This window comes from Lutra lutra, chromosome 8 (assembly GCF_902655055.1).
Source record: "Lutra lutra chromosome 8, mLutLut1.2, whole genome shotgun sequence".
NCBI lineage: Eukaryota > Metazoa > Chordata > Mammalia > Carnivora > Mustelidae > Lutra > Lutra lutra.
In genome coordinates, this window is record NC_062285.1 from 62,630,311 (window position 1) to 62,642,586 (window position 12,276).

At 39.4% G+C, this 12,276-nt stretch overlaps 1 protein-coding gene across 2 annotated transcripts in view; it reads right to left on the minus strand.

Annotated features, from left to right (window-relative positions):
• The window catches only part of ANO6 (anoctamin 6), a 188,510-nt gene that overhangs the window by 109,783 nt on the left and 66,451 nt on the right, over positions 1–12,276 (minus strand). For both annotated transcript variants that reach the window (XM_047739729.1, XM_047739731.1), the window contains one exon: positions 1,954–2,033. In XM_047739729.1, the coding sequence (XP_047595685.1) occupies positions 1,954–2,033 (80 nt within the window). The remainder of the gene's footprint in view (positions 1–1,953; positions 2,034–12,276) is intronic.

Sequence of the window (12,276 nt, forward strand, 5' to 3'; positions counted from 1 at the left end):
AGCATCAGAGGTGCAGACGTCTAAAAAGCACAAGAAAATCAGAGCCTCTTTCCTAAACACGGTATGAACTCGCAACTAGAGAAAGATAATAACCGGATACAGAAATCTTGTCTCAACCGCACATCTAAGGAAACCATGCTTCACCAAGTTTAACTCTGCTCCTGTGGTCTCAAGAAAGGGCTCTAGAGATCGTTGAGGCATGACAGTGAGAAAGAAAAATATGAGGAGTTAGCCTAAAAATCTCCTTTCAGCTTGGTGTTCTCAGACCCATCGTTAAGAGAAATCTCTTAAAACATCAGTGTATCCTGTGATCCTCAAGTTCTACCCCTCGTTATTCTTAGACTCACCAGCCTTCACCCCTTGCAAAGGAAAACGAGGTAGTCAAGAAGCGAACACTGAAGGTAGAAGAACATTACCAGTGTGATTACCGGTGTGGACTATCTGTTGCAAAGACCTTGCTGAGGCAGGCCAATCTCAAACCTCCTAAGACACTAAAACCTGTTTTTGAGAAAAATACTTTTATTTTCACACAGGGAACCAGTGCGAACCCTATAGGTGCTTGCCAAGCACATCAGCACTCTACTGCACACAGCTCTTTGTAGATTAGAAATAGTGCTTGAGGAGTATCAACGTGCAGCAGTTCGAAAATAAAACAAAAAAGGGCCATCTCCGGGAGTCTGTATCAATTTCATATTCAAATGGGAAATATCTGCATCAATTCTGCTTTGGGGTTCTCACTGTAGAAGTTAGGAAAAAACCCACAAAACTGCCCTGCTACTTTAACTAAGATACAGGATACATTGGTGGGCATTCGCAATTTTCCTTCACTGAAAATCTCATTGAATGTAACAGGGAAGTCATTGAAGACGTGGTCTTTCTATTATATCCAAGTGATTTTCACAGTAGGCGATCTGCTAGTACGCCACAGGAGTCCCACACTGTGAAATAAAATGGCATTGCAGATACAGTTTCATGTGCAATCCCTTTTTAGTCCAGAGCACTGCCTGGTTTCCTTACTCTTGGCTGAATTTAGTAAGTAATCCATAAAGAATGAGTGAGAAGAAGAAAAGCACATAATGAGTTCTCTCTCTCTCTCTTTTTTTTTTGTCTTTATCAATAATACAATTGTGCTCTGCCAATTACTGGTGTGGCAACTGTATGTCTCACTTTGAAAATAAACCAAAAAAGCCTTTTGCCTTGCTGAAGTGGTAGACAAGCCATTTGCAGCAAGGGGCAAAAATAAGTAAATCTAGGTGGATCCTGGTGTGCTTCTCCTACACATCTGGTGCAGTAATACGGTATGTGAGTCAGAGAAACACTTCTTCTCATCCCTCTTTTCAAACGAGCCTAATATAAAATCTATTTGCTAAGGACATTCTGCACGTGGCATCCTATGTGCTTAATTTTCTTTAAACAAGGCATTAATAAAATCACAGTAGCATCTAATAAGATTTTTAATTCCTTGAGGGTGAGAACCATGGCTAATCTTTAATGAGCCTAATTTAGTGAGAGCAGTTAGTTCCCCCGTTGGTAGGAACAACCAACAAAACAGTCCCAGCCCTACGAGATACATCTATAAAGGTCATATGACTGACAGCTGCATAGTGAAATGGGAATCAGACTGGGCAAGGTACCTGTATGTGCTCAATGGAGACCGGTTTCCAGAGTCACTAACAGCAGAAACTAACAGCAAAGCTACCCGTGAATGGAGGAGGAGTTTTGGAACGAACGATGCTACTTTACTGCAGAAAGTACAAAACAGTATGAAGAATAAGCCTATGGAGCAGGACACCAAGACACTGTAGTTCAGGAACCTGTTCCCCAGAGAACCAGAGCTTTAAATACACAGCTCTGCCACTGAGACCTGTGCCACATCTAGAGGCACTGAGGGCAAGATTTCATGAAAAACCTTCTGCATTTGGTGAGAATGGAAGAGGTAGTAGTAGTACTTACAAACTCTGGGGTTCGGAAATCAGGCTGACTTTCCAGTGCTCCAAAACTGGAGACAGCTGTCTGTTCAATGTTGTCCAACACTAGAAATAAAGAAAGAAAGCATGACTTTCACTGGGTCATAATACTTTTCTGCTTGTGAATCACCAACACTGGTGAAACAACTGTATCAGCACCTGTGGCACACCTCCCAGGTTATGGGACTTACCCCCCCAGCTATCAGGGCCACTCAAAATCTTTAGGAGCTATTCCATCTACTGGACAATGCCATGCTTATAGGATACTCCGTCTTCAAATGCTCGAGGCTAGATCAACTACGGAAAATCACTTAGTTTCCACTTGAAAGGACACAGCAACTGAATGTTGTAAAACTCTAGCTAAGGAACATTTTAGCCATTTAATGTTCTCTCTTCAACTATATCTCAGAGAACTGATGTGGAGTCATTTGGGATAGCAATTTTCTGTTTTAAAATCTGTTGACTAGCACCATCTGGAAGAAATATACTGGGTGCCAAATAAAACTTTCTAGTAGGTACATTTTGAAAATGAAAAACAAACAGGTGAAATTAATTTAGTAATATATTTAACTTGATATACCCAGATCATCTGAACATGTATTCAACACAAAAAATTATTAGTGAAATAGTTTACTTTTTTCTTTTTTTTATCCTAAGCCTTAGAAAGCCAATGTGTATGTTATAGTCACAACACATTTCAATTTGGACTAGCTACATTTCAACAGCTTAATAGCCACATGTGACTAGGGGTTACTGTGTTTCACAGCAGTGTGGGAGGGGAAAAGGAACCAAATCCAGAAGCTGGGTTGTTCTGCAAGTACCAGTCTCACCGTGCCCACAAGTTCCTGATATGAATAAAAGGAACTGGTCCAGATCAAAAGATAAGAGAGAAAACAAGACAAAACAACCATTTGCAGTGTGTGCTTCCAGACAGGATCTGGGCTTGAACAAACCAGATGTAGAAGACTTAAAAACAAACTGGGGAAATCTGAATATTGATTAAGCATTGGATTATATTAAGGAGTTATTAATATTGATAAAGGTAACAATGTAATTTGGACTGTGTGTGGGGAAAATGTTCTTAATTAAATGAACTTAAATATTTAAATGTGTTTACATGCACATTTAAATAAATTTAAATAAATATTCTAACTTATCAACAGGTCTAGCCTCTTCAATAAATCAATGATATGAAAAAGGCAGAGATTGAAAGAGCCTAAGGAAAGTATCTCCGATATGTGTTTTCTTCCCCACACCACCAAACAATTACCTAAATTCTGACACTATCCACCTGAAGATAGCATCAGACCATGGGTTAAGGGCTTGGTCCCACAAGACGGGCCCCAGCAAGTCCAGGCTGTCACTCAAGCTTCTGACTGACTGGCTATAAATCAAAGGTTCCCACCACCCTCTCCTTGGGTTCAATTAATTTGCTAGAGTGGCTCACAGAACTCAGAGGAACGTTTACTTACAGTTACCAGTTTATTATAAAGGGGATTATAAAGGATACAGGTGAATAGCCAGAAGAAGAGGGTCAAAGGCAAGGTATGTGCGAAGAGGCACAGGGCTTAGATGCCCTCTCTTCATGAAGGTATCTCTCTCCCCACACCTGCTAGTCTCTCCCCTCTCTCCCCACACCTGCACAAGCTCACCAACCTGAAGCTCTCCAACCCCACCCTCTGGATTTCTATGTAAGCTTCCTTACTTAGATAGGATTGATTGATCACAGGCCACTGGCAACTGATTCAATCTTCCTTCCCACCTCCTTGGAAGTCAGAGGGCAGGACTGAAAGGTTCAGCCCTCTAATCTCCCTGTGGGTTTCCACTGCAACCAGCCCTCACCCTGGGGTTACCCAGGGGCTTTCCAGAAGTCCCCTCATCAACATAACAAAATGCACCTTTCTCTATCTCCTCATTTAGGAAGTTACCAGAGTTGCAGGAGCTCCTGCCTGGAACTGAAGAAGATCGAACATATTTCTTATTATAAAATCACAATATCACAACCACCATTAACAGTATATGGTATCTGCATCCCAACTTGGACCAACCAGCTTTTTTAAAGGACATATTTATCAAAAATAGAAAGGTTGAGCATGGAATAAGCATTAAATTGTGTTTAGAAATTACTTTTAATTTTATGAAGTATGATATTATTTTGGCTTTGTCATGCCTTTTAAAAAAGCATTCTAATTTTTTAAAAAATCCATTAGAGGCTTTTGGGAAGGAAAAGCTGAGTCCCCATCAATCCAGAAAAAAATTCCTTCAATGGTCCAAAAGAAAGCTTATTGGGGAGATGGATTAAAAGTGGCTCTTCAACAAAACCAAAATGTCAGCCAACAATTCAGCTACCAAACTCTTAGTTTTGGCACATCACTAAGAAATAACCCAATATCTAGATTAGATTTAAGATCTACTCAGAATCCTGTCCACTAAATTCAGATCACTGTACACCTATGAACCGAAAGGTCGTGCCAGTAGCCATGACAATACAAACACGTGATTCTCACTCTAGAAAAACTGAGCTTCTCACAAGACCCCTAAATGTGAACTGAAGCAGAAACCAGAAATAGACATGGTGGGCCAAAGCTTACAGAACTGCAGCCAAAGCCAAAATTACGGGGCTTGCCTCCGAGAACCCCAGAGGAATGTGGCGATTACCGTGCAGCCTTCTACACTTGGGGAATTGTAACGTAAGAAACTGGTTTATTCCAACATCAGAACCACGGTTGTCCAAGATAATCACAATCTTGAAGGGTGCTTCTAGAACTTGCTAAAATGTGTTTATACACATGACACTGTGTTTGAAATCGGTGATCTGCAACTTGGTTTACATTAGGAAGGAAAGACCTAACGTTTTTATATTTAAATATTAAAAAGTCAGGTATGTGGTATTTATGATACATTGTGTTGTGGGTTTTGTTTTGTTTTGTTTTGTTTTTGGCAGAACCAGCAACTCACTGGAACATAATACTCAGATATTTCTAAAAATGAGTTTTGTGAATCAGATCGAGTGATCTGACTTTTGCATCTTATCTGGATTACTTCACAATTAGATGCCCAATTTAACTATGAGGAATCTGAGGTCCAAAGACAGGATAGAACTGCTGTTGAGTTTTTTGGGGTTTTTTTGTTTTTGTTTTTTTAAGGAAAGACTTAAGAAAGTATGCATTTGCTGAAAGAGAAGAAACAAGATGTATTACCCAGATGTTTTATCAAATTAAAGACACCGACTGCAGCTTGAGAGGATTTGTGAGAGAAAATATAGAACTATTTATAGTTTTAGTTATTCTGTCGGTAATGAAAACTAATAGATTCACTGCTTAATGTCAACACAAAGGAGAAACTGTAAATTTGAGTGAATAAAAACAGAAATGGCTTTACTAAAACATCATCTCGGTAGAACAAAGCTGCAGCTGTTGCTCTCATGACCTACTGTAGTACTGAGAAGCAAATGATTTATGATGCTAATATGATCATTATACTTCCACTACCGAAGGGCTCCCGTTACTGTTTGATATTCTCATTTCTGGTAATCTAACACAGCTGAAAAAGTTCATTTCTCAGCAAAAACAGTCAAAATCAAGGTGACGCTTTGAGGGCTTTTTATGAAAAACGGCAGAATCGGGGAAAAACCTAATAAGGCAAAAATGTTAACTTTTTACCTTACATAAGTCATTTTTCATATACCATTTTGAAATGTATTTTTAGTATCGTCAACATGCCTCGCTTTACACAACGAAAGTACCACTTTGAATGGCTTCATGATAAGGTCATTTAATTTCAGTTGTTGGTATATAAAAGTATATTTTTGTGATCTCTGTGTTATCTGTTCATCAAAAAGCTGACTAGAAACCCGAAAAATAGTTATTGTAATATGATGACCAAACTTTGGCCTTCACCTATTGGTGGAATTTTTGTATGGATTTACAAAGAAAGCACAATGGAAAGTCAGGTTCGACGAACATTCACTGCCCGGTTTTTATTTTACACAGTCATTGTGTCATTAGGCCCTGGGGATACCAAGAAGAACCAGGCAAGCAAGTCTCCCTCTTCTTGAGAAAAAGAAATTGAGACACGATGAATGTTAATTTTAAGCTCATTAGTAAGTGCCAGGCTACAAAGACTTACAGAATACTGAAGGAATACTTTGGAAAGCACTGTACACATATCTATCGATTTGGTTTATGTAGGTAAAAGTCAAACAATTGAGGTTTTGGGTCAAAAGAAACCCACTAAAATTCTACTTTTCCAAAATTTAATAATTAATCACATAACAATTAGTTAAAAGTAAAAGAAAAGCATGTTTTAAAAACTATCAAGGTAGGGCACCTGGGTGGCTCAGTGGGTTAAAGCCTTCGGCTCAGGTCATGATCTCAGGGTCCTGGGATCGAACCCCACATCGGGCTCTCTGCTCAGCAGGGAGCCTGCTTCCCCACCCCTGCCCCTGCCTACTTGTGATCTCTGTCAAATAAATAAATAAAATCTTTAAAAAAAAAAAAAAGAGTCTTATTCTAAAAACAAACCAAAAAACTATCAAGGTAGGTAAGTATAATAAGATTAAAGGAATCCAGTCATTGGTGGTATTAGTTCTGACTGACTTGCCAGAACAAAAGGAAGAGGCCCAATATCTAGAGGCCTCCTCACTTTAATGGGTTCATAACACAGTGGAAAGCTCACCAGAGAGTTGCAATTCATATGCTTATTCGTCTATCAATTACAAGAAATGGAATAACTAACACTTATTTTCAGACCGTAAAATAGATCACCTCTAGAGCAAAGCAAATTTGAGACTTATTTAAAGTGGGTGATAAAAGGATCCATCATCTATAATTTTATAACTTAGCCAATCTATTATCCATCAGAAAACATAAAAAGACCTTTCAGGAAATTCATGAGTAAAAAAAAAAAACAAAGTGCCTGATAAGTAGTGCCCTAGCAATAAAAGTAATCAGAATTAGGCATTCACACTTTATCAAACAGCACCAGCATGGAAGTGGGTGGGTCCAACTGACGTATTTATTATGGTGATTGGTTGTCACTGAAATGATCAGACTCCTAGTGACCACATGAGAGACAGCAGGTAAAAATAGATGAACCTGGTGTAAAGGGCACTGGGCATGGATTAAAGGGAATGACTGAGTTCAAGTCCTGATTCTGCAACTTTAGCAGCATGATCCCAGGCAATAACTTAGTCTCAGTTTATTTATCTGAAGCTGTTAATAAAATTACTTTTCCTTGTTATCTCACAGGGCTGTGCGAAGGGTACAAATGACAACTCAAAAGCATGTTGTAAAACAATACAGCACTATATAAATTAAGTTCATGTACATAGGCCCAGCGATATGAAAAACTATAAAAAGAAATTTCCTGAGTGTGTTATTTTATGCTTAGCACTTCTAAATTTCTGATCTTAATACTATTTTTATCTTTGTTTTCACAGATGATGAAAATTTCAGGTTATCAGTTGCCTGAAGCCAACCACCAAAAGTGACGCAATGAGAATTGGAAGTTGTCCAAATCCAGAATTGGACATATTTTTGAATACACTGATTTGTCTCCTCAGCTGCTATGAATAATTCCAAGGGGTCCCCCTATGGCTAAATATAAGTTGATAAGGAATCAAGATAGCATTGTACATACAAGTCAAATAAATATTAACCAACAACCTTTTTTTTTTTAAGATTTTATTTATTTATTTGACAGAGAGAGAGATCACAAGTAGGCAGAGAGGCAGGCAGAGAGAGGGGGGAAGGAGGCTCCCCGCCAAACAGAGAGCCTAATGTGGGGCTCAATCCCAGGACCCTGAGATCGTGACCTGAGCTGAAGGCAAAGGCTTGACCCACTAAGTCACCCAGGAGCCCCTAACCAACAACCTATCTTGAAAATCAAATGATAGAACGGTATAGTAAATATACCAGCACCACTAGAAGAACTAATGGAAAACCTCCACAAGATAAGTAAACAGATACAACATTCTGGCTAATGGTTAAAGACACGGAGCTAGGTGATAGGAGTACAAACATCAAGATAAAAAAGTACAGAAACTGGGGCACCTGGGTGGCTCAGTGGGTTAAGCCTCTGCCTTTGGCTCAGGTCATGATCTCAGGGTCCTGGGATCAAGCCCCGCATCAGGCTCTCTGCTCAGCAGGGAGCCTGCTTTCCTCTTTCTCTGCCTGTCTCTCTGCCTAATTGTGATCTCTGGCTATCAAATAAATAAATAAATAAAATTAAAAAAAAAAAAAGTACAGAAACTGCCTTCAGGAATGTCACGACCTAGTGAACTTTTATACAAGTAAAGAGGTATCAGAAGGGCACCTGGGTGGCTCAGTGGGTTGAGGCCTCTGCCTTCAGTTTGGGTCATGTTCCCAGGGTCCTGGGATGGAGCCCTGCATCGGGCTTTCTGCTCCATGGGGAGCCTGCTTCCCCCTCTCTCTTTGCCTGCCTCTCTGCCTACTTGTGATATCTCTGTCAAATTAAAAAAAAAAAAAAAAAAAAAAAAAAAGAGGTATCAGAGGAATGGCCCATTCATGTTGGAAACGAGGATGTATTCACATATCCAGATTGGGGAGGATGTCTAATGATTTGCCAGGCAGTCCTGCACCTGAAACTCTTCTCCCCTTTGACCAGAAGTCTCTGAAAACTGGTCTCAGCATGCACTGGATATTTGACCTGAATGCTAGCATCCACCCATCACAATTCTTAAAGTAACTGCACACTTGGGCCGCCATTTCCTACCACTTCAAACTTTCCAGGTATTACATGGGTCCACTTAGTCTCGCTACCCACATCTTCTACAAGTGAGCCTTCCCAACAGGGCCTGCATCACCGTGTGGCAGGTGCATTTGGGTCCTCAGGTTCCAGTATCTCTTTCTCTGGCCTCAGTTTAATAGGACCTATTGTATTTTGGTGACAATTAAGTAGGGGAAAATCTATTTCTCATATTATCCATAGCTTGTAAGCCTGCAGATTATAGACCCTGTCATATTAAATGAGATTCTAAAATGAGGCCAAAGAGTCATCATAAATGAAAAGAAAGTTAAAAATGAAACATAAAACATAAAGACAGGACAGTTTCTTTCAAGGCTGAGATGGCTGTGTTTTACCACCCAGGGCAGTGGACTTGAATTGTAAGACCTCTACACAGTTTAATTCTGTGGCTTCAGGCACACCATTCAACCCCTGAATCTGTTTCCTCATCAATAAAGTGCGGATGATAATGCCTACATCAAAAGGTCATTGTGGACAATAAATTAACTGACACACAGATTAAAGTGACTTGAAAAGTGTTAAGTACTATATAAATATTGGCTATTATTACTTTTTTACTTTAATAAAGTCTGGCATTCTTAATCTTGTTAGGCACCAAGTTTTCTTCCTAACTTATCACCTTGACTCTTCTTTTTCATAAAACAAATTCAAGTGTAAAAAAAAAAAAAAAAACACAACATTAACTCAGCAAATATTTTTCAATGACCTCAATGTCCTATGCATTGTTGACTACTACTTGCAATGAAAAGAGACATGACTCAGGAAATGTTTCTTCATTTTTCTGAAAGTGGACGGTTGATTTTTTTTTTTTTAACCCCAGCTTGTTACTGGCAATAATGGTAATATTTAAATGAAAAAAAAAAAAGTGACATCATCCTCTAATCATTTCTGGAATGCAATTTCAAATTCAGATTGATGGTTTCTATTAGAATTCTGTTTCCCATCTTAAGGCAAAAATGTGCTCTCTCTCACTCTCTTGTATGTGCTCTTTCTCACTCTCTTGTATGTGCTCTTTCTCTCAGATAATTCTGGAAGTGGAAGAAATAGCTGAAGGGGAAAGAAAACGGGACAAAGGCAAAAATGTCATTATGAAGATGTCAAGTTTGTTAGGGTAAGGAAATTTTTGACTCATGTCTGAAACTCAGCACTATCCATCAGGCAATTTAGAAAATTAATAAATATTCTCCCTAAATTATGGTAAAAACTGCCTTGTTTCAAACTTTCTCCGTTGGCTTGCCATTTTTGATCAATATATTGTAATGACATTGATTCAACTACCTAAGCCAGAGCTGGGGTCATTCTTCACTTTTCCCTTTCCTTACTTGACATTCAGTCAGTTACCAAGTTTTAACCTTTTTGTTTTTATTTTTTTAAGATTTTATTTATTTGAGAGAGAGCGAAAGCATGCACGCAAGTAGTGCCGGGTGCATGGTGGGGTGGAGAGAGAGAGAAAGGGAAAAGCAGAATCCCTGCTCAGCAGGGACCCCAATGTGGGGCTCGACCCCAGGACCATGACCTGAACCGAAGGCAGACACTTAACCAACTGGGCCACCCAGGCACCCCATCCTTTTTATTTTTAAACTCCTAAGTACATTTTAGCTGAAATGTGCATCCCTTCACTGCCCCCCCCACACACATTCTACCCTTTCTTTAAATTTTTATTCCAATGCCACCAATGTACACCACTTATGGACCAAGTCAGGTTACTTGCTCAACTCCATGCTCCTATAGCACTTTCCATTGTCTAATAAAACCTGTCAGGTCACTAAAGGTGCCCAAAATCTCAACTTGCATTATTAGTTATCAAAATAGAGTATTTTTCAGTTGGTCTTCTAGAGTGTGGAAGAGAAATAAAGAGGAGTGATTATTATACATAAATTTTCAGCTTTATACTGAACAGAGGCCCAAATAATCACATGGTAGTTGCTCTCTCACAACAGGCCACCACCACAGAAGATAAAATTTTGGGGAAATATAGGTTTCCATCCCCCTCACTGCACTGTATGGTCCTGATTCATTCTTCTTCTCCGCTGGTCCACGAGCTCTTGGGAGGAAAAGCTGTTATCTAATTCTACTTCATTTCCTCAGAATTTGAAACAACACCTTATATGTTACAGAGTATCCATAAGTGAGTGAACCAAAAATGGGATGAATTATAAGCTCCGTCTTTCTAGAAAAGTTATTAGCGCTCTTAAATTTTCATAATGTAGTCTGATTACTTACATAATGACCCCAGAGTTTTTATGGTTCCAGAAACATCCTGCATTGGGCCACAGTGAAGTATGTTCACACTCAAGGCAGGCTAACAATACAGTGCTCCTCCAAGATAATATTCTTCCAATATTTTGACAGTATTTATGAAAAGGAGGAGCTCTCCCTTTCCTCTGCACTGCCCACTGCTCCAGCAATGTATCAAACAGAACACGCTCCTTCCCACAGCACAACAGAGTTCCACAGAGGAACAAAAGAGGGACCGTTCAGTGAGTCACTTGGGTGTCTCACCCTTCCAGCCCCACCCCAGTGGCAACTCTAAGGACTTCTTGATCCCCCAGTAGCAATATAATCCCTGAGAAGAGCTCTGATAAACACAATTTTCTTCATCTTATATTTCTGTGCTGTTTAGAGTGGTTTTAGCTCCTCTTACACACTGCCTCTCCCTATTCCCGCAACCGTCCCCTGATAATTCCGCTCCGAAAATATACCTGGAAGTTAAACACGTCTGTTTTTGAAGAGCTGGGAACAATGATCCCATTATTCATTTGCACATCCCAACCAGGTTAGCTAATGTTTTTACAGAAAAGCCGACTGTATCTCTCACACTTCTCAGATTCCAACTGAATTCACCAGTTCCTTTCACCATCTTCAAAGTATTTTATTGTACTACCCTACGTAAAACATAAAAACTTCCATTTTAGCAATTTTTCAGTGTACAATCTGGTGGCATTAATTCTGTTCACAATATTGTGCAACCATCACCACTGTTTCTAAAACTTTTCGTTAATCACATCAAAGACACTGTAACCACTAGGCAGTAACTTCCCATTTCCCCCTCCCCACAGGCCATAATAACGTCCAATTTACTTTCTGTCTCTATGAATTTGCCTCTTCTAGAGATATTCCATGTGAGTGGAATCATACAACATTTGACCTTTTGTTTCTGGCTTATTTCTCTCGGCAGAATGATGTCAAGGTTCATTCATTGTCGCAGCACGTGTCAGAACTTTATCCCTTTCTATGACTGAATATTGCACTGTGTGTGTGTGTAATGTGTGTGTGTGTGTGTGTGTAACAAACCACATTTTATTTATCATTCATTCATCCTTGATGGACACTTGGGTTGCTTCTACCTTTCGGCTGCCGTGAATAATACTGCAATGAACAACGGCATACAAGTATCTGTTTGAGTCTCTGTTTTCAATTCCTCTGTGTATATACCTGGTAGTGGAATTGCTAAGTCATTTAGTAATTTAATGTTTAGCTTTTTGACGAACCAGCAAACTGTTTTCCACAATGGCTGCACCATTTCACATTCTCATCTACT